General features: G+C 43.3%; 2 protein-coding genes, 1 long non-coding RNA gene and 1 pseudogene across 3 annotated transcripts; 2 read left to right on the top strand and 2 right to left on the bottom strand.

Moving 5' to 3' along the window:
* The first annotated feature begins 9,509 nt into the window (after positions 1 to 9,509).
* Positions 9,510 to 14,208, top strand: LOC123187626 (angio-associated migratory cell protein). The gene is made up of 12 exons (XM_044599538.1): positions 9,510 to 9,934; positions 10,226 to 10,456; positions 10,544 to 10,597; positions 11,128 to 11,172; positions 11,319 to 11,438; positions 11,731 to 11,879; positions 11,992 to 12,139; positions 12,573 to 12,656; positions 12,761 to 12,876; positions 13,211 to 13,269; positions 13,383 to 13,473; positions 13,564 to 14,208. Exons 2-12 carry the CDS (start codon positions 10,357 to 10,359, stop codon positions 13,789 to 13,791), a joined length of 1,194 nt encoding a protein of 397 aa, XP_044455473.1. The 5' UTR covers positions 9,510 to 9,934; positions 10,226 to 10,356; the 3' UTR covers positions 13,792 to 14,208.
* A 624-nt stretch (positions 14,209 to 14,832) lies between these two features.
* LOC123187622 (L-type lectin-domain containing receptor kinase SIT2-like) lies at positions 14,833 to 18,186 on the bottom strand. Its single transcript, XM_044599536.1, has 3 exons — positions 17,693 to 18,186; positions 16,445 to 16,584; positions 14,833 to 16,288 (listed from the first exon to the last, which is right to left on the bottom strand). Exons 1-3 carry the CDS (start codon positions 18,158 to 18,160, stop codon positions 14,833 to 14,835), a joined length of 2,064 nt encoding a protein of 687 aa, XP_044455471.1. The 5' UTR covers positions 18,161 to 18,186.
* On the top strand, positions 16,774 to 17,406 carry LOC123187625 (uncharacterized). Its single transcript, XR_006494069.1, has 2 exons — positions 16,774 to 16,977; positions 17,112 to 17,406. It is a non-coding gene; the product is annotated as an uncharacterized lncRNA (long non-coding RNA).
* A 2,029-nt stretch (positions 18,187 to 20,215) lies between the features above and the next one.
* On the bottom strand, positions 20,216 to 23,098 carry LOC123187623 (L-type lectin-domain containing receptor kinase SIT2-like; annotated as a pseudogene).
* Positions 23,099 to 23,247: the final 149 nt, after the last annotated feature.

Genomic DNA, 23,247 nt, shown 5'->3' with positions numbered 1-23,247 from the left:
TCTCGGACCAATTCTTCCTAGACCTATTGATAGTCTTTTGCAAAATTAATTTGAGCTCTCTATTACTCAATTCTAATTTACCACTAGACTGCGGGTGATAAGGAGATGCAATTCTATGATTAACATCATATTTAGCAAGCATTTTACGGAAAGCACCATGAATAAAATGTGAACCACCATCAGTCATTAAATATCTAGGGACTCCAAATCTTGGAAAAATGACTTCTTTAAGCATTTTAATAGAAGTGTTATGATCAGCACTACTAGTTGGAATAGCTTCTACCCACTTAGTAACGTAATCAACAGCAACTAAAATATGTGTATATCCATTAGAGGAAGGAAAAGGCCCCATATAGTCAAAGCCCCAAACATCAAATGGTTCAATAACGAGTGAATAGTTCATAGGCATTTCTTGACGTCTACTAATATTACAATTTCTTTGACATTCATCATAAGATAAGACAAACTTACGGGCATCCTTGAAGAGAGTAGGACAATAAAAACCAGATTGCAATACCTTATGTGCAGTCCTATCTCCAGCATGGTGTCCTCCATAAGCTTCGGAGTGACACTTGCGTAGGATCTGTTCCTGTTCATGCTCAGGTACACAACGTCTAATAACACCATCTACTCCTTCTTTATAAAGATGTGGGTCATCCCAAAAGTAATGCCTCAAATCATAGAAGAACTTTTTCTTTTGCTGGTATGTGAAACTAGGTGGTATAAACTTAGCAACAATGTAATTAGCATAATCAGCATACCATGGAGCAGTATGAGAAGCATTTATGACATTTAATTGCTCATCGGGAAAGCTATCATCAACATGTAGTGGGTCATCAAGCACATTTTCTAACCTAGGCACGTTGTCTGCAACGGGGTTCTCAGCTCCCTTTCTATCAACAATATGTAAGTCAAATTCTTGTAGCAAGAGAACCCATCTAATAAGTCTAGGTTTAGCATCTTTCTTTTTCATAAGATATTTAATAGCAGCATGATCAGTGTGTATAGTTACTTTAGAATCAACAATATAAGGTGTGAACTTATCACAAGCAAATACAACTGCAAAGAATTCTTTTTCAGCAGTAGCATAATTTCTTTGAGCATTGTCTAGGGTTTTACTAGCATATTGAATAACGTTTAATTTCTTATCAACTCTTTGCCCTAGAACAACACCTACATCATAATCACTAGCATCACACATAATTTCAAAGGCTAAATTCCAATCAGGTGGCTGAAAAATAGGTGCAGAGATCAATGCTTTCTTAAGTATTTCAAATGCTTCTACACAATCGTCATCAAAGACAAATGGTATATCTTTTTGTAATAAATTAGTCAGAGGCCGAGAATTTTTTTAGAAGTCCTTAATGAACCTCCTATAAAATCCGGCATGACCAAGGAAACTTCTTATACCTTTGATGTCCTTGGGGCATGGCATCTTTTCAATAGCATCAACCTTGGCTTTATCAACTTCAATACCTCTTTCAGAAACTTTATGACCCAAGACAATACCTCCATTAACCATAAAGTGGCACTTTTCCCAATTCAAGACAAGATTAGTTTCTTCACATCTCTGCAAAACTCGATCAAGGTTGCTCAAGCAATCATCAAAAGAAGATCCATAGACGGAGAAATCGTCCATGAAAACTTCACAAATCTTTTCACAAAAGTCAGAGAATATAGCCATCATGCATCTTTTAAAGGTAGCAGGTGCATTACATAAACCAAAAGGCATACATCTATAAGCAAATGTACCAAAAGGGCAAGTAAAAGTAGTCTTTGATTGATCCTTGGCTGACACGGGTATTTGAGAGAAACCAGAATAACCATCTAGAAAGCAAAAATGTGTATGTTTGGATAATCTTTTTAGCATTTGATCAATAAAAGGTAAGGGGTAATGATCCTTTTTAGTGGCCTTATTTAATTTGCAGAAATCAATTACCATCCTATAACCTGTAATAATTCTTTGAGGAATTAATTCATCTTTATCATTAGGAACGACAATAATACCTCCCTTCTTAGGGACACAATGGACAGGACTTACCCACTGACTACCAGCGACGGGATAGATTATACCTGCCTCAAGGAGCTTTAGTATTTCCTTTCTTACCACTTCTTTCATTTTAGGATTCAGCCATCGTTGATGATCACGAACTGGTTTAGCATCTTCTTCCAAATTTATTTTATGTTGACATAGAGTGGGACTAATGCCCTTAAGATCATCAAGAGTATACCCAATAGCAGCACGGTGCTCCTTCAGAGTTTTCAATAATCTCTCTTCCTCATGCTCTGAAAGGTTAGCACTAATAATAACATGATATATCTTTTTCTCATCAAGATAAACATATTTAAGAGTATTAGGCAACAGTTTAAGCTCAAACACGGGATCACCCTTGGGTGGAGGAGGACCCCCTAGGATTTCAACAGGCAAATTGTGTTTCAGAATAGGTTCCTGTTTAAAGAATACTTCATCTATTTCCCTTCTTTCATTCATAAACATATCATTTTCGTGGTCTAGCAAATATTGTTCTAAAGGATCACTAGGAGGTACGACAATAGAAGCAAGACCAATAATTTCATCCTTACTAGTTAATTCTTCTTCATGGTGTTGTCTACTAAATTCAGAGAAATTAAATTCATGAGACATATCATCTAAACCGATAGTAACAACATCCTTTTTGCAATCTATCTTAGCATTAATAGTGTTCAAGAAGGGTCTACCAAATATAATGGGACAAAAGCTATCTTGTGGGGAACCAAGAACAAGAAAATCAGCAGGATATTTAGTTTTCCCACACAAGACTTCAACATCTCTAATAATTCCCATTGGTGAAATAGTATCTCTATTGGCAAGTTTAATTGTGACATCAATATCTTCTAACTCAATAGGTGCAATATCATGCATAATTTCTCTTTATAGGCTAATAAGTATTGCACTAGCACTGGCAGCCATATCACATAAACCATGATAACAATGATCTCCTATTTTAACAGAAATAACAGGCATGCCTACCACATGTCTAGGTTTATCTTTAGCACAAGGTTTAGCAATTCTAGCAGTTTCGTCACAGAAATAAATAATATGCCCATCAATATTATCAGCCTAGAGATCTTTAACAATAGCAATATCAGGTTCAACTTTAATTTGCTCAAAAGGTGTATGAGTTTTAATATTGCTTTTACGAACCACAGTTGAAGTTTTAGCATGATCCTTTATCCTCACAGGAAAAGGTGGTTTCTCAACATAAGCAGTAGGAACAATAGGATCATTATAAGTGACTGTCTTTTCTTCAACTTTAATAGGTGCAACTACTTTTACTTCTATGGGAGGATGATATTTAAACCACTTCTCCTTGGGGAGATCAACATGAGTAGCAAAAGATTCACAGCAAGAAGCTACTATCTCAGAGTCAAGTCCTTATATAGTGCTAAATTTACGGAAAACATCGGTATCCATAAAAGATTTAACACAATCAATCCTAGGTGTCATACCTGACTTCTTACCTTTGTCAAGGTCCCAATATTCAAAGTTGCGTTTAATTCTTTCCAATAAATCCCATTTGAATTCAATAGTCTTCATCATAAAAGAGCCAGCACAAGAAGTATCAAGCATGGTGCGATTGCTATCAGAAAGTCGAGCATAAAATTTTTGAATAATCATTTGTCTTGAGAGCTCATGATTGGGGCATGAATATAACATTGATTTAAGCCTCCCCCAAGCTTGAGCGATGCTTTCTCCTTCGCGAGGCAAAAAATTATATATATAATTGCGATCACGATGAACAAGATGCATAGGATAAATCTTCTGATGAAATTCCAATTTCAATCGTTTGTAGTTCCATGACCCCGTATCATCACATAGCCTATACCATGTCGATGCATCTCCCTTCAAAGATAAAGGGAAGACCTTCTTCTTAACAACATCTCCGGGTACACCTGCAAGCTTAAATAATCCACAAACTTCATCCACATATATTAGATGCTCATCAGGATGCTTTGTTCCATCTCCTACAAAAGGATTAGCTAGCAGTTTTTCTATCATACCCGAAGGAATTTCAAAGCAGACATTTTCATTTTCAGTAGGTTCAGTAGGTTGAGGAGCAACTCTTTGCTCTACTAGTCGGGGTGAAGATACCCCGAACAACCCCCTCAGAGGATTACTTTCCATAGTAACAAGTGATAGTAAATTTCAGCACACTATATAAATTTTTACTTACAAAATTCCACCTACCAAAGGCGCTTCACTCCCCGGCAACAGCGCCAGAAAAGAGTCTTGATGACCCACAAGTATAGGGGATCTATCGTAGTCCTTTCGATAAGTAAGAGTGTCGAACCCAACGAGGAGCAGAAGGAAATGATAAGCGGTTTCCAGTAAGGTATTCTCTGCAAGTACTGAAACAAGTGGTAGTAGATAATTTTGTGATAGGATAATTTGTAACGAGCAACAAGTAACAAAAGTAAATAAAGTGCAGCAAGGTGGCCCAATCCTTTTTGTAGCAAAGGACAAGCCTGGACAAACTCGTATATAGAGAAAAGCGCTCCCGAGGACACATGGGAATATCGTCAAGCTAGTTTTCATCACGTTCATATGATTCGCGTTCGGTATTTTGATAATTTGGTATGTGGGTGGACCGGTGCTTGGGTACTATCCTTACTTGGACAAGCATCCCACTTATGATTAACCTCTATTGCAAGCATCCGCAACTACAACAAAAGTATTAAGGTAAACCTAACATAGCATGAAACATATGGATCCAAATCAGCCCCTTACGAAGCAACGCATAAACTAGGGTTTAAGCTTTTGTCATTCTAGCAACCCATCATCTACTTATTACTTCCCAATGCCTTCCTCTAGGCCCAAATCATGGTGAAGTGTTATATAGTCGACATTCACATAACACCACTAGAGGAGAGACAACATACATCTCATCAAAATATCGAACGAATACCAAATTCACATGACTGCTAATAGCAAGACTTCTCCCATGTCCTCAGGAACAAACGTAACTACTCACAAAGCATATTCATGTTCATAATCAAAGGGGTATTAATATGCATATAGGATCTGAACATATGATCTTCCACCAAATAAACCAACTAGCATAAACTACAAGGAGTAATTAACACTACTAGCAACCTATTAGCACCAATCCCGGACTTGAAGACAAGAATTGGATACAAGAGATGAACTAGGGTTTTGAGAGGAGATGGTGCTGATGAAGATGTTGATGGAGATTGCCCTCTCCCGATGAGAGGAGCGTTGGTGATGACGATGGCGATGATTTCCCCCTTCCGGAGGGAAGTTTCCCCGGCAGAACAGCTCTGCCGGAGCCCTAGATTGGACCGCCAAGGTTCCGCCTCGTGGCGGTGGAGTTTCGTCTGAGAAGATGGCTTATGATTTTTCCTCATGGAAAGACTCCATATAGGAGAAGATGGACATCGGAGGGCCACCAGGGGGCCCACGAGGTAGGGGGGCGCGCCCAGGGGGGTAGGGCGCGCCCCACCGTCGTGGGCAGGGTGAGCCCCCCGGTGAACTTCTTGCGCTCCGTATTTTTTATATATTCTGAAAACGTCTTCCGTGAAGTTTCAGGACTTTTGGAGCTATGCAGAATATGTCTCTAATATTTGCTCCTTTTCCAGCCCAGAATCCCAGCTGGCGGCATTCTCCCTCTTTATGTAAATCTTGTAAAAAAGAGAGAATAGGCATAAGTATTATGACATAATGTGTAATAACAGCTCATAATGCAATAAATATCGATATAAAAGCATGATGCAAAATGGACGTATCAGTCAGCAACGGTGAAGTTTCACTTCGTACGGTTGGGGTTCCCGTCACAACCCTTTTGATTTTTGCGCGGCTGCTAGTGGTGTTGTATAGCCTTATCTTTGCCCAAATGACTTAAATGATACCAATTGGTTTAGAATTAAGTGTCGCATAATGGATGTCTCTAGAGGTATTCCATTGCTTGAGGCCCTTCCCAGTGTTCCACGGCGGACATGTGCTAAGCACGCCACATAAGCGAAAGAATGACATGTCACAACATTTAAGAAGGGAAGATAGCACTTTGGTGACCCTAGGAAGAACCAATGCCAAGCGCGAGAACCTAGACAAACTACTTAAATGAAACAGTTTGACCAATGCATGAAAGACTTTAGGTGCTAACTCATTAAATAAAGTGTGCGTAGCAACAACAAGTTAAGCACGTACGCATTGGGGAGTTGAGTTGCTAAGGTATTTAATGCACTTAGCACCTCATTTAAGCACCTTTGCATTGGAAGATGTCTGATACATCTGTTTGACTGACACTTAGTCCCAGACAAAGAGAGTAGAACATCGGGGTCAGAGATTTATTAGCTTGTCAACGCTGTGTTTAATACTCCCATTATTTTTCAAAAATTATCAGATTATAAAAAAATCACTGAAAGTACAAAGCATCTCAAATATATAAAAAATACATCAACGTTCCAATACCTTGAACGACTACTATTGCCGCTAGAACGAGACGCTGTCGCCGCACACCTACCGGAACCGGTTTGCCTTGTTGATGACAGCCGGAAAGTCTTCATGCACGTGACCCTAAGGACCAGCGCCCTAAGCCGTAGTTGTCGTCATTGAACCTTTGCATAGATTGAAGCACTTGACATCCCGCCGCCCCAAGGAGATGGCGGGAATCTACGTCGGAGCTCCGTCGACTGTGTTCATACGGACTAACTCGAGAAGGGTCGGAGCTCTGAAGACAAACTCCAAGTAGAGAGTCGCCATCCGCCTAAGTGCCATGATTGCGAGGACTAAAAAACCCTAATCTAAACTAACTAACCAAAGTAGGGGCACCAAAATTTCCGTCCCTGCCACCGACCGCCAAAGCGGCAGGCAGAGAGAAGGTAGATCCATGGGCTCGCCGATGAAGCCTGAAGGACAGAGTTTGCTCTAGCCACCTAGGCTTAGGGGAGCAAACAAGAGACTCCCTTTGTTCTAAATACAAGCGCATTTGATTTGATGCATGATTTTGAATACTGCCATTTTCTACTTATAAAATATCCGAAAATTTGATTAAAAATACATAGTGTACAAGTTCAGAAAACCGACACACAGGAGTATATAGTAAAACCAATGTATATAGAAGAACTTGATCGACAACTCTATGGGCATTGCGTGAAGCCTAAATGACCTCTCTTACGCTGCCCTATGAGAGTTTAACACACATGAGTACATTTTAGGATGGATGAAGTATATGTTAGTACGCCAAGTTTTTAAAATCATACATATATTTATTAGCATTTATGACATTCCCACATTTTGTTAGTTGTCCCTAGTTGTTCGGACCGGAGGTCGTATTACGGTAGATGACGCCCCTATCACATTTTGTTTATGCAACTAAATTATTACATGTTTTAAAGTACCGGCATAAGATATTCAGGGGATCAAACTCCCACAGAAAATCTAAACAATTCGAATAGCTATGCCTAGCCAACTCATGGCCAAGCTATTGGCTTCCATCTTTTTAAAGAACACAATGCATTCCATTAATATAGTAAAATATTGGGCATATCACCAACTACAATATCTGATACATACTTGGGAAATTGGCTTCAGAACAACCAACTTTCATATAAATGCCATGGACTGCTAAAGTGCGAGGTGCTACATTATATTCACACTTACATTGCACTACAGATATAACACTTAAGACCACGTGTATAAGAAATTTAACCTCCTTAAACAAAGTGCCTAGAGTTTTCAGGTCATATTCATCACTAACAATAGCTTGCATCAGCACCATGTTATATGTCTCAAACATCACTTTTTGACAACCCTTTTGAATAGCAACATGCACAATTTGTTGAAAAGATAAAAGTTCAGCATATAGTGGGTTTGAAACATGCTCCAGGTTACATGCTACTGTTGCTAAAGTTGCAGAACTTATTAACACTTCATGCTACTAGGAGAGGCAGCTATCTATGAGGAATGCACTTTCTTTTGCCGCAATTTTACACGTGTAATTTTTTCACATTGTCCTAGGGAAGTTAATAGGGCAGCCCATAATTTAGCTCAATTTAGTATGGGCAACCAAATATGGCAGGAACCCCAGATTTTATTCGTGCTGTTCTAGCAGGTGATGTAACTCTTATTTCAGATCAATAAAAACCGCCAGGATGGCTTTTCTCGAAAAAAAAGAAACACACGGACTCTGTACAAAGCTACTGTAGGAAGAAAAACCGAAATCACTAATTGAAGATTACGCGTTACAAAGATCACTCCCACCTCCTCAGATTACGTGTTACAAAAAACCACTTGTCGCAATCTGGGGGTTTCCCTTTTTTCGTAGATCCGTTTATTCAAAATGTTTTACCTCTTAAACCATGCGTCCAAATCTCGAATCGTTTTCACCGTTGGATTCCTCACGTCGAAAACTTCAAAACTAGATCCCTTATTGATATGTTTTGACAAACTTTTTTCACCAAAAAAACCGGACGGAAAAAACCGAATGAAAAAACTGAACCGGGAACACGGGTTTTTTCCCTTTACGAAAGAGGCATGCCTGTGCCTCTCGCGAAAGCACAACCGTGCCTCTCGCGGAAGCAAAATCATGCCTCTCGCGAAAGAAAAGAAAACACGTTTTTTCCCATTTCCGAGAGGCACGACTGTGATTCTCGCGAAAGCACAACTATGCCTCTTGCAGAAGCAAAACCATGCCTCTCACGGAAGAAAAAAATAAATAGAAAATGCTTTTTTTCTCTTTCCGAAAGGCACGGCCCTGACTCTTGCGAAAGCACAACCGTGTCTGTCATGAAAACAAAATTGTGCCTTTCTCGAAAGGGAAAAAATAGAAAACATGTTTTTTTTCGTTTCCTAAAGGCATGGTCGTGACTCTCGCGAAAGCACGACCTTACCTCTCGCGGAAGAAAAAATAACAGAAAAATGCGTTTTTTCCGTTTTCGAAAGGCACGGTCGTGACTCTCACGAAAAGCACAACCGTGCCTCTCATGAAAGGAAAAAAAAATAGAAAACACGTTTTTTTGTCTCCGAAAGGCACGGTCGCGACTCTCGCGAAAGCACAACCGTGCCTTTCGCGGAAGAAAAACTGTGACTCTCGTGAAAGAAAAAAACCCGCATTTTTTCACGTAAAAATAGTTTTTTTATTTTTTACCCAAAAGCTAAGGAAGATCGGTGAAAAACCGAAACGTTGAAAAAATACATAAAAAACCGTTTAAAAGGCCAAAAACGTGTGCGGAAAAAAAATCAGAGGAAGCGTCCAGAATGCGACACGTGGTGGGCGGCTGAGAGCACATCAAGTGGCACTCATCGTTGCGAGGCTCGCCAAGTAGTTGCTCCAAGAAAAACCTCTGTCTTCCACAAAGCAATGCTTCACGCTAACGGGCTTATACAGGCCTTTTTCTGCTGGAGCAGAAAAACAGGCCTTAGCTGAAAGTGACCGTGGGCCGGTCCAGCAGAGCTAGGGCGATCGCGACGTGCGATTCTTCGTCGAGAGCAAAAAGAACACGAACTCCCTCCCTGGACAGCCGCCGCCGCCCTCCTCTCCTCTCCTCCTCGTCACAGCACACGCACACGCCTCCATCCCCACGCGGCCACGCGACATATCTTCCCCTCCATCCTCCTCCACTTCCTCTCTCCCCCTCTCACCGGCCTGCCGCCGCTCACCCCCTCGCCACCCACCAACGACCCGCACGTCTCCGTCGCCGTCGTCTTGATTCCGGCCACCGCCGTCCTACCCCTCCTCTCCCCGCACCTCCTCGCAGCACGCAGCACCTCCACCCGCGCCCCCCTGTCTCGCCGTCGGCCCCTCCCCGCAACGTCTCGGCCTACAGCAGTCCCGCCCGCCGTCCGGCTACCGACCTCCTGTTGTACGGTGACGACAGATTTGAGCGCAGCAACACCTCCTCGCCCCCCCCCCCCCCCTCTGCACCACGTAGCAAGGTAATCTCCATCTTTCTCTGTTTTTAAAAAAAAATTCTTTACATGAACTGATGCCATGTTTCGCTTGATATGGATGTTTGCCTGTGTGTATAGAAGAAATTGATACAGATGTTTTCTTGCGGTGTTTATGAATTGACGCCATCTCTGTGTATATTTAAATGCAATTGCTGATGAGTGGCATGTTGTTTATGCATCTGAATTGATTCATGTCGTCATACGTGCTTGTGTGTGTGAGTGAGATGTTGAACAGCATGCATCTGTTTACACGAATGTTTGCATCTGTTTACACAGCCCGACCAAACACACTCTTAATCTCGAACGCCTCCGCACCGCCAAGAAGCGCGTTAGGAAGTGAGGATCCGCTATTGTTCTCTCCGGCCACGCTCGCAGCAGCCAAGACGCCCACAGCACCACCGGCAGCCATGAGTATCTCAGGCGAGGTCCCCGACGAAGGCTCTGACGGCGAGGAGGTCTTCATCGACGAGCAGGACATCATCCAGGAGATACACCTTGACGAGGAAGGTCAGTGCTTCTCCTCATCCTGGCTAGCGGCTAGCAGCTTCTTCCTCCCTTTTGCTTTGCTCTGTGCTTACTGCTGTCCTTGTTCAGATCTCCCCGACCATGACGATGATGACGAGGACGATGAGGAAGACCAAGAGATGGGTATGTGGCAGCTGATCGTAGCATTTCTGTCTACTGCAGAACTTGCTAGGACTGGTTATGTTCAGGGCATGCTAGCCCAATTGTTAATCTTCGCTCATGGGTCGTTTTGATCCTCCACAAAACAATGATATTAATTAGACTATTTCCCTGCTACTTCTGGCCTAGAAAATTATACATTGTACCAAACTTCGCCCACCGTAGTACCTTATTCAGGATTCACCTGGTTTAGTATTGTCATACTGTTCACAAGGCTAACATATTACGGTTGCGTTTGTTCTTAATGGAATAAGATAATGTCTTTTAGCAATGACGAATGGATATGTCGTTTACACTGAATCTTTTGCAAGTGAGCTCAGCCATGACTCTTCTTCCAGGAGTACCTCACATTTTCATTTTGATAAATGTTGGTGCTATGCTACTAGTTATTTGCTTACTTTACATTCAGCTCACTCCGAATAATCTGAAATACTTCACTGTGAGATTTAAATGTGCTAGTAATTCAAGTTTCTTTTTGTTCTTTGTTGTTTCAGATGAGGTTGAGGATCATTCAGCTTATGCATTTCATGGGCATACAGGCAAGACCTCATCGAGCAAATTAACTTACTACATCTTGTGATGTTTCGTTGTTTTCCACTAATAAGTTAGTTAGATTCACCATGCAGAGTACCCATGCACTGAAAAACAATTCTGGTAATAGTTGGTCTTCATATCTTGTATACAGATGAGGTCTTTGCTGCTGCGTGCAGTCCTGTAGATGCATCACTTGTTGTCTCTGGTGGTAAAGATGACAGAGGGTTTCTTTGGAGGATTGGATCTGAACAGGATTTTCAGGAGCTGACTGGTACGATTAGCTCATCTTCAGTAGTCTAGTGAGATTTCCTTACTTGATTTTTCTGTGCAAATGTTTCTCGGAACTTTCTCTATGCTTCATCACCTATCACTGCTCTTAAAATGCCTGTTCCTATTTCTGATATCTATAAATACAAAAGTATATTTGATATCTCTTAGCAATTTTTTCATTTTTTGGGGGCAAAGCTTTATTTTCCTGTTTACTTTGCATCGATATGTACCTTAATGTGTCAGTGTATGCCTAGAATTGTCTACCAAGCTTACAATACCTATTGCCAATACAGGACATGGAGACACGGTGTGCACTGTCGCTTTTAGTTCAGATGGGAAATTGGTGGCTTGTGGAAGTATGGATGGACAGATAAATGTATGGGATACAGCTACACGGACACTTCAGGGAACGCTTGAGGGTTCCTCAGGATCAGGCTTTGAGGTGAGATGATCCATCTCTTTCATTTGGCTGACTATATATATCCATAGCTGTTTCCATTGCGGTAATCGATGATTAGTTACACGGTGTAACTATTATGTCTTTTGTTTTGTAGTGGCTCAGATGGCATCCACGCGGTCACTTGATAATTGCAGGATCAGAAGACTGTAACGTATGGATGTGGAATGCTGACCACAATGCATTTCTGAATACATTTGCTGGTCACAGTAGCACAGTGACATGTGGTGATTTTACCCCTGATGGTACTGTGCAATTTCTTCCAGTTTTCTTTATATCATGCATTGTTAATGTTGTTAAGCAACCTCTGAATAAGGTTTAATATACCACCCAAGTCTGGACTTTATTTGTCCTGTTTCTGGAATGCCTTGGCATGAAAACGTACCCTTGTTTGTGACAATCTGTTTTTAGTTATCAACACAGAGCTCCTTTATATCAGTTCAGATTTCAGAGAAACATATGGATCGTGGTGTATTTAACACTTCTTCTGCTAAGTTGTGTTCTAAGCTAATTTCTGTTGAACTAGAAGTGATGATAAAAAAAAATAGCAAGGGCAAATAACAGAATGACCTGTATGGTGCTTTAACATTTTAGCTCCTTTTTACTTGCTTATTTTAGAAGTTCAGATCTCTGATGTAGCATATTCATTTTTAGCTAATTCACGTGTTTCATATGAAGGTAAGCTTATATGTAGTGGATCTGATGATGCAACATTGAGGATATGGGATCCCAAAAGCGCACAATGCAGACATGTTGTTCGGGGTAAATAATTTTCTTTGTTGTAATTATCATATATTCATATGGTTGTTTCTGTATGTTCTCTGTCAACCCTGAACTTTACCATCCAATCCTTTACCTTAATCTAGGTCATGGCTATCATACTCAAGGATTGACATGCTTAGCCATTACTCCGGACTCCCAGTCAATTGTTAGTGGCTCAGAGGATAACTCTGTGCACATTGTGAGCATAAACTCAGGCCAGGTGGGTGCATTTTATGGTTCAAGTGTTTCCCTTTCTTTCCATATTCTTTCTCCGTTCAAATATAAAAAAGGTTGATAAATCTTCTAATGCAAGTTGGCTTATTTGATGCAACTTGTGGTTCTGACCATTGGTTTGTTTTGTACGGTAGATTATGTAAGAATATCTTGATTATTGATTACCTTGTTTTGGTTGTAGCAATTTCTGTAGGATTTTTGTTCCTAAGCTCCTGGTTTTGTTTTCTTAGGAAATTTACTTGTACCCTGCTGGTAGTTCTTGAACTTTTAGAAATATGTGCTGGTGGATCTTTGTGTGAGAAGTGTCGCTTGTTCTGCAGGTTGTTGGTTCATTAGTTGGCCACACCAATTCCATCGAGTGCATTGGCATCTCGTCGAGGTACTGTTTGGTGATATGTTCTTGGATCATTGGAGCCTGTATGGTAAATCTGTTGCACAATGCACATTGCCTTGCTATTGACCTAAGCTAGCTGGTGCCCCTGTTACCTGCAGGTACAACTGGGTGGCTACAGGGAGCATTGATAGAACTCTCATTATCTGGGACCTTGCTCGTCAAGCAATTCGATCTACTTGCGAGCATGATGTGAGTGTAGAAATCAATCTACATTTTTGCTTGTATAAATATTTCTATGTCGCTGTGAACTTACCATTGTTGGTGGTGTCTGACAAGCAGGAAGGTGTGACATGCCTGGCGTGGCTGGGTTCGTCGAGGTATGTAGCGTCGGGGTGCATCGACGGCATGGTGCGCATCTGGGACAGCCTCTCCGGGGACTTGGCTCGCACGTTCAGCGGGCACAGGGACGTCGTGCAGTCGCTGGCTGTCTCTGCCGACGGCAACTCCATAGTCTCGGTCTCCACGGATAAATCTGCCCGCGTCTTTGACATCTCTATGTTCAAGTGAGAAAAAAATCATAGGAGCAACAGCTTGGTTGATTTGGTTGGTCAGTCAAGATTGGGGTTTATTCAGCTTGTATGGCAGGAATTATACTTACAGGCTTGCAGCCATCATGGGGTACTCAAACTTGGTACTTGTTCTTGACATGTTGTCAGTGGCGCAAGTGGTACAAGAGTCACAAGACCCTCCTAAGTTGAGGGTAGTCGGTCGTGTGTACAAGCACTTTATTTACCTAACGTTGGGGTTTTGCTTGACATTCTGCTGCATTTCCTCCTTGCTGCTGCTACCGATGGAAGGAAGCAACTTGTGCTTGTTGGTACTGCTGAACTGGCAATGGGCTTGCTGCTAGTTATATGTTGCGCCCATACTTTGTGCTGGATGAGGTTGTTAATTCTACATGGTTGTTTTTGTTGATTCTGTTTATATATTGGCTTAAATATTAACCTAATTGCTTAAAAACGCAACCTATATTGGCTTAAAATATCATAACAGACGAGTTGGGATTACAACAGAAGGATATCTAGGTGCTTAGAAAAATAAACTGGATTTTTTTAAAGCACCAGTGCCTATTTTTATAAGAAAGACGTCTAATTAAGTGTCTATCCTGATGTTTAAGGAAAGTTTGGTTTATTTCTCCAAGCACCCTGCATTGTACAAGGCCTAACAGGCTAACATCCTTGGAGTGGTAGTGGGAACTAACACCCTTGGAGTGATAGTGGGAAGCTCTGTAGAGGCTAACAGGCTAACACCCTTGGAGTGGTAGTGGGAAGCCATGTAGAGGCTAAAACAGAAATCGAACTAAGCTTACACCTTGCCAGGGACTTGCGACAGGGACTCTGGAGTCTCAGGAAATGGCGGTTACCACTATTTCATTACCAAAAGTGTTACTACTGAAATTCATGCACAAGAGAGAATTTTCACTACGAAAACTCGTGCCTTACAATAGCAAAAGAGCTCCCTTGGGATACTTGGACAAACGCAGATCAAACATGGCACTTCAAGAACATTGCGAGAAGAATAAAAAAGAGAGGATTCAATTGCAAGCATTCACCTCCCCTCTTGCGGAATCTCCACTGAAGACTCACCAGGTACAGTGCCCATACTCGTGTTCGATGGAGGACACGACATTATGTACGAGTCGAACCCCTCATTCTGCATCATCGCTATCGTGTTGTAACTCATGTACGTTGGAGGTGGGTCAGGAGTTGTCTGGTCACGGTCCAGGTATTGCATGACCTTCCGCATGCTAGGCCTTCCATTGGGCGATGGGTAGGCGCATAATAAACCTAATTTGAGAAGGATGGTGACTTCCTCTGTGTTGAAATTCCCCATGAGACGTGGATCCACCGCATCCAGAATTGAGCCACTGCGATGATGTTCAAGCACCCAGTCGACCAGCACTACTTGTGTGATGTCCTTGTTGCTTCCAATTGGCCTACGCCCACAAGCGACCTCTAGAAGAAACATGCCAAATGCGAACACGTCGGTTAAAGGTGTCGCCTTTCCTGTGCGTATAAGTTCTGGTGCAAGGTACCCCATGGTGCCCACCACATGTGTTGTTGTAGCAACCGTCCCATGGTTATATAACCTTGCTAGACCAAAATCACCGAGCCGTCCAATCATCTGACTGTCCAAGAGCACATTACTAGCCTTTATATCTCGATGGATGACGATTTGCTCCCATTCCTCATGAAGATACAACAAACTTGATGCAACATCTTTGATGATCCGATACCTCTCGGATAAATGTAGAGCTGGCTTATTTTTATTATACAAGTACTTGTCAAGACTACCATTTTCCATGTACTCATAAACCAATAGAAGTTCACCCTTTCGCCGACAATAGCCTAGTAACTGAGCGAGATTACGGTGGCGGAGACGACCAATGCTCACCACCTCTGCGATGAACTCCCTTATTCCTTGTTTTGAATCATGTGACACTCTCTTCACCGCAACCTCCAAATTGGACGCAGAAAGCACTCCTCTATACACTCTTCCAAATCCTCCCACACCAAGTAAATTCGTACCGGAAAACCCCTCAGTGGCATGAAATAGATCCCTGTACGCGAAACGGTGTGGGTCGAACTCGTCCTCCCAATCTTCTCGAACCTCAGCAAATCGACGCCGATGCCACAAGAAGAAGAAGATGACAACTAGCATTGCAATGACAAGCAATGTCACAGCTAGTGGCAACACGACATCCAAGATCTTCGACCGAGGTTTGGGACCCAGGCGTGGTAGGACAGGAAGCTTGGAGAAGTCTAGCAGCGGGGCAGGTCCGTCCAAGCTAAAACTCCATCCAAGGACATAGTGGTGCGTACCTACGCCCCAACCTCCGGAAGCCGAAAAGCCAACATACATCTTGTCCGCCATGATTGAGGAGAGACCAATGAGTTCGGAGAGTAGAGGAATCTTGGGCTTTGGTAGCTGCACGGGCGCTAATGTCACATTGAGTTGTCTGACCTGTGCATCATAGTCTACCCACACCTGCACATGGTTTTGAATTTCAGTTTTAAAAATATTTCAACGATATCTGAAATGACTGATTTAGGTTTACATTTCAGACAGAGGACCAAAATTTTCACTTGAATTTGATTGAGATCCAACTATTTTTTTTGAATCCAAAATGTTACTTGGCCTGCCGTGATCTTGGAAGGCGCCGTTCAGCCTCAGATCTTGGAAGGCGCCGTTCTCGTCGCTGTAGTACCCAGCCTGCTTGGCCTGCCGTGAGATGAGACTGTTGACGCCGATGCCGATGTGGTTGCTGTTGATGTCACGGAACTCGACGTCCATGATGGTCAGGGGCGGAGACGTGGGGGGGGGGGGGGGGGGGAAGGCGAGCAGGGGCTAGACACCCCCCAACCCCTGCTCGCCCCCCCCTTGAAAATTTCTGGTATACGCACTAGTGTATTACGTGTGCTAATGGCCGAGTAATGACTTGATTAATGATGGCCCAGCTGATTTATCCTGTAACTAGTACGCATCAGACCCAGCCCAGTAGTCCATGTACGATCGTGGCCTGCCTCATGTGTGTAATTGTTTTGCTGGTCGAGGCCAGGTCCTAGCCCTAATGCTATCGATCAGATCAATCGAACGTGCGCCTGACTGTAGATGGCCGCCGCCGCCGCCGCCGTCGCTCACGACAACGCTATACAGCTACGCGCCAGGAGGCCAGCCTATGGATACAAGCAGGTACTAGTGTATTATCAATATACTCCGCACCTGATTGCAGCTATTGGCAGTAATTTCTTTTTATGAATCCAAACCTTAGTCTGATTGTTAGTATTTCTGTTTTGATTTTGGGATCGATCGCCTGCGCGCGCTAGGGCATTGCCGCATTGCCATCAGCCACATAAGGAAGCTCTGCCCTTTCGTTCTTGTGTCTCCTCCAACCGTCATCACCGGCTCATCCCAATGAAGCAGTTGTTGCTTCTCGGTCAGTATCAAATCCTATACTATCCAGTCCCATGACTCATATTGTCATAGCTAGACCAAATTTAAAGGTATATCCAACATACAACTAGACTATGCAAATTACTAGGTAATGTTATTGTTACATTTCTTACTACAATATTTGAAGTTATATAACAACTATACGTCAAGATAAAGTTCTAATATTTACTTTTCAGTTTGCTATATATTCCGAGAGTGATACTGTTGATTTGTTTGATATTTTTGCCGTCTAGAATTATATTTATAGTAATAAAAGTGTCATTTTCTTTTAAATTATAAAAAATGCACCTTAGATAAAGAAACGGAGGGAGTATATGTCATTGCAATTTGATCCCGGTGATATATATCTAAAAGACGCCTATAATCGCATTTTATATATGTTATATACGATTTCTTGGTATTGGCCTCTTCGCCCCCCTCATACTCAAATCCTGGCTCCGCCCCTGATGATGGTGTCGAGCTCAACCGCCAAGATGGGATCGCTGGCCGTGCCATTTGTCGCGTTGAGGAGGCCCAGGTACCGCCCGCTCTCGGCAGCTGAGAGGTTCGAGGTCGGCGCGACGACGAAGGCAAGCCCGTAGCTGGTCAGGCCATCGTATCTTGACCTAATGGCGAACACGAAGGACGCGGAGAAGGACTGCGCCATGGCGGCGCTGTTCGTCATCGTGGTGGAGCTGTCGAGGAAGCGGAGTGGTGCGGGGTGGAAGGCATGGCCTGTTGTCTGGTACTCCGTGTCGGTGAGCAGCAGGAGGCCGTTGGGCGTGACAGCGGCGACGCCGTCCAGGGTGAGGTTCGCGGCGGCGAAGCCTTGGTAGGCGAACTGGCCGTCTTCCGCCGCCACGGCCACACCTCCGTCGAGGCTCAGCAGCAGGAGCAGACCAAGGGCTAGCATAGGCTGCATAGTTCCCTGACACTCGTGCATTGTTGCCTTCTCCACACTTATATAGAGCAAAGATTCAGCGGCTGGGGACTCCAGATGAACTGTGAAAAGTGTAGCAAACCACGCACAACCTAGGCCTGCATTAGGAGCTTGCGCACGCAGGAGCCACTCACAGGAAGCTGCGAGGCACCCACACACAGCTCACAGCTCAAGCAAGCAAAATATCTCACTAAGACTCGCACATAGCTCCAAGCTCATAGTACAAGCAAGACGCCGGCCGTGCTGGAAACTACACGGAGACTGGACGTGTCCGGCAACTAGCAATTGGAGGCTTGCGGTGAGTAGCGCTGCTTTCCCGAGTAGTATCTTTCACAGTAGGCACGAGCGTTAACTTGTCATTGCATGTGGAAGAATGCAGGAAACTAAGGATGTCCATGGACTTCTTGGGCATATCTGAACACTACGTACTGTCTCATATCTACTACCTCTATACCAAAATATAAGACGTTTTACAGTTTAATTTGGACTACAAAAACGTCTTATATTTTGGTAGGGAAGGAGTAGTTCATCTAGGACCAGCCAAGACAGTGTCTCATGAACTCTTTGATTCCGATCGATCCTTCGGTGCAAAATGATTTTTCATTTACTAGTTGGTTGGCGTCACAGTTTTGGTACCGCCGTTGGAATGTTTGCTTCAGTGAGTAGTTGTAAATTTATGCACCGCTTGCTTCGGGCCGGGGATAGGACATTAGGGCATCTCCAACAGTTGTATGATCATTGTTGGTAAAGTTATCACCTAGACTATTTTGATGACATGGCACATATAAAAGAAGAGGAGAACGAAACCGTATGAACCTGAAGCAACGTCTCCATGCACAAGCTCTGCAGGCAAAGCCTGTTTCATTTCTTCAACATTTAGTGGAACCCATCTAATTATTAACATACCGCTTAACAACGTCCTCATTGAAGAGCCTGTAGATGTGCCTGTTTGGCTGGCTGACGTGAACACTTATACCAACGATTGTACATACAAACTGTTGCAGATGCTCTTAGGAACATTGCTGATTTGTCTTCCCCTGAACATCCATGATCCATCATCCTCTGCATATGTCTGTAAGGAAAATTGTACATGTGGTGCCTGCGCCTGCGCTTTGGGACGAGAACTAAGCTAAATCACAACTGTAAAGATTGCTACGTACTGCATGTGCCGGACTGTGGGTCCTCGCACATGCTCAAATTTGTCCACATTTAGACCTGTTCAATTGACTGACATTAATGCATCGAGTAGTCCTACTAGTTTCGCTGGGACTTTATGTCGACTTGATAGACTATGTTATGAGTGGGTGTAATGTCTATATCATGTCGTGTAATTGTGAACTACTGGTCTTAATTAATACTCTTCACAAATCTAAGATTTTTTGGTATTTTAATATGCGCTACAAACGGACTAAAATGAATGAGCAGACACATAAAATTGCGTCTATATACATCAGAATTAGAAAAAAGTTAGAACATCTCAAAATAGTGAACGAAGAGAGTATATTGCTATTTTTTTAGCAAAGGCCGTGCTGATTTTGTTCATCGAGTCTCTAACCGGCTTGTCAAGCTTCATGAGCTTGACCGAAGGTTTGGACTTGGCTTGTTGGACCTTCGATCCGAACCGAACCGAACCAAGCCTCGACCCCGAGCTTTTTGTCCAGCCCTACAGCCATGCCACCATGTACCCTCACCCTATCTACGCGTGCTCCCTTGGGATGTATTTTGTGCCGACAACTGATGCTCTGTCCCGACCCAAGGTGCCAATTACAGTATCATGTAATCATGCATTGAGGGGCCTCTTTGGCTCACTATGGAAATGTGCAGGTCTAGTAGCAGCAAAGCACTAGCACTAGAGATGATACTCCCTTTGATCCATGTTAATTGTCGTTGATTTAGTACAAAGTTGTATTAAATCAGCGACAATTAATATGAATTGAAGGGAGTACAATTGATTACTTTACACCCATAGTGTTACTGGTTAATAAAATTGATGCTCGAGACAGAAATATTTCACTATGAAAACATGGTTTCATACATACATAAGTAAAAGAGCTTCCACCAGAATACGCGGATCACATGATATTAAAAGGGAAACTCATGTCACGGTTTGATTATAAGCGCTTGAAGAAATAGCTAAAGGAGAATAAAATGAGAAGATTCAATTGCAAGCATTCATCTCCCCTCTTGTAGAATGGTCACTGAAGACTCACCAGATACAAAGCAAATGCTAGTATTCGACAGAGTGCACGCCATTTTGTACGAATCGAACCCTTCATTATGCATCATCGCTATCATGTTGTAACTCACATAGGTTGGAGATAGATCAGAAATTGATTGGCCACGGTCCAGATATTGCACGACCTTTTGCATGCTAGGCCTTGCACTTGGTGATGGGTAGGAGCACAATAATCCTAAGTTGAGCACGAGGGTGGCTTCCTCTATGTTGAAATTGCCCATGAGTCGTGGATCTACCACATCGATAATTGATCCATTGCAGTGATGTTCAAGCACCCATTCGATCAACATTGTTTGTGTGTTGTCCTTCCTGCAGCTGATTGGTCTACACCACATGCAACCTCTAGAAGAAACACGCCAAATGCGAACACATCGGTCAAGGGTGTTGCCTTCCCAGTCCGTATAAGTTCCGGTGCAAGGTATCCCATGGTGCCCACCACATGTGTTGTTTTAGCAATCGTGCCATGGTTGTATAACCTCGCTAGACCAAAATCACCCATCCGTCCATTCATCTGACCGTTCAAGAGCACATTGCTTGCCTTTATATCTCGATGGATGACGATTTGTTCCCACTCCTCATGAAGATACAACAAACTTGATGCAACACCTTTGATGATATTATACCTCTGAGGCCAGTGTAGAAATGGCTTATTTTTATCGTACAAGTACTTGTCAAGACTACCATTTTCCATGTACTCATAAACTAAGAGAAGTTCACCCTTTCGACGGCAGTAGCCTAGTAACCGTGCGAGATTTCGGTGGTGGAGACGGCCAATGCTCACCACTTCTGCAATGAACTCCCTTACTCCTTGTTTAGAATCATGTGACACCCTCTTCACTGCAACCTCCAGATTGGACGGCGAAAGCAATCCTATGTACACTCTTCCAAATCCTCCTACACCAAGTAAATTCCTACTCGAAAACCCTTCGGTGGCATGAAACAAATCCTTGTATCGGAAACGATGTGGGCCAAACTCATCCTCTCAATCTTCTCTCACCTTGGCAAATCGGCGCCGATACCATAAAATGAAGAAGACAACACCCATCACTGCGATGACAAGCAATGACGAAGCCAATGGCAGCACGACGTTCAAGATCTTGGACCGAGGCTTGGGACCCACATGTGGCAGAGCAGGGAGTTTGGAGAAGTCAAGAGGCGGGGCAGGCCCGTCCAAGCTGAAGCTCCATCCAAGGACATAGTGGCGCGTGGAGTCGATACCTGACGAAGACGAGAAGGCAACGTACATCTTGTCCGCCATGACCGTGGAGAGATCAATGACTTGGGAGAGCAAAGTATTCTTGGGCTTTGGTACCCGGGTACGTCGAGTCGCCTGGCCATGGCGTCGTAGTCAACCCACACCTGCATCGGTCCGCGACTGTTCAGCCTCAGATCTTGAAAGGCGCCGTCCTTGTCGCAGTAGTACCCAGCCGGCTTGGCCTGCCGAGAGATGAGGTTGTTAACGTCGATGCCCACGTGGTTGCTTTCGATGTCGTGGAGCTTGGCGTCTCGCCGTGCCGTTTGTCGCGTTGAGGAGGCCCAGGTATTGTTGGCTGTTCGCCGTTGAGAGGTTGGAGGTCAGAGCGCCCACGTAAGCAAGCCCATGGCTGGTCATGCCATCGTATCTGGACATGATGGCAAAGACGAAGGACATGGAGAAGGACCGCGCCATGGCGGTGGTGTTTTTCGCCGTTGCCGCCGTGGTGGAACCTGTGCGGAAGTGGAGCGGCGCAGGGTGGAAGGCGTGGTCTTTCGTCGGGTGATCCGAGTTGGTGAGCACCAGGAGGCCGCCGGGCATGACGGTGGCGAGGTCATCCAGCGTAAGGTTCGCCGTGGCGATGCCTTGTCAAATGTTATGAGTTAGTGCTGTCTAGCATAATGAGTTGCAACACCTAGCAATTACAACTTAGTGCTAGAATGTAGAAGGTCTAGAGACCTCTCTCTTGATATTCCACGTCCTAATGACTTGTAACCCTGGTTTTTAATTTCAGTTTCAGAAAAATTTCAGCACCAACCAAAATCACTGAAATTCAATGAATTTCAGTGATTTCAGTTTCCATTTCAGCCAAATGACCGAAATATTCACTTGAATTCAATTATTTTTTTTAAAATTTTAAAAAATATTTTGAAATATATTGGAATTGTTGTGCTATATTAAAATTGCTGAAATATTTTGACCGAAACGTAATATTTCAGTGTCTGCTGAAATTACTGAAATTCAGTGGATTTCATCGAAATCCCACTGAAAGTGAAAACCATGCTTGTAACTGAACATGTACATGTACTATATAAACAGCCCAATACAATGAGTATCATCACAGCAAATATCTCTTCTATCTTGCCTTGGTAGGCGAACTCACCGTCTTCCGCCGCCAGGGCCACCTCTCCGTCGAGGCTCAGGCTCAGCAGGAGGAGCAGACCAAGCGCTAGCACAGACTGAGAAAGCATGGCGCCTCGTGACACTTGCAAGGAGCAGACCAAGCCTCTCCTTTTGACGTTGTGGATGGGTGATTGCTTTGACGGTGAAGAGGAGACGCCGGGCTGTGGAAACTACACGGAGAAGGACGTGTGTTGACAAGGAATACTACCATTTTTGGGATCTGGAGTATCTTTCGCAGCGTGACTCGTTAGCTGGTTAATTAAGCACCGTGCCGAGCGGGGCAAGGCAGAGAGCGTAGTCGTTGCACGTGGAAGGAAGCAGGAAAGTAGTGCCCCTGTCCTGGTTTATTAGTCCTTCTCCTATTTAGATTCATATTTTGGCTATGATTTGTTCTAATAAATATATATTATATATAGTAAAAATAATATTATCATAAACTATGTTTAAATATGAATTCAACGATATAATTTGTTTTGA

This window comes from Triticum aestivum, chromosome 2A, assembly GCF_018294505.1.
Source record: "Triticum aestivum cultivar Chinese Spring chromosome 2A, IWGSC CS RefSeq v2.1, whole genome shotgun sequence".
NCBI lineage: Eukaryota > Viridiplantae > Streptophyta > Magnoliopsida > Poales > Poaceae > Triticum > Triticum aestivum.
This window is presented reverse-complemented; position numbering and strand designations above follow the sequence as displayed.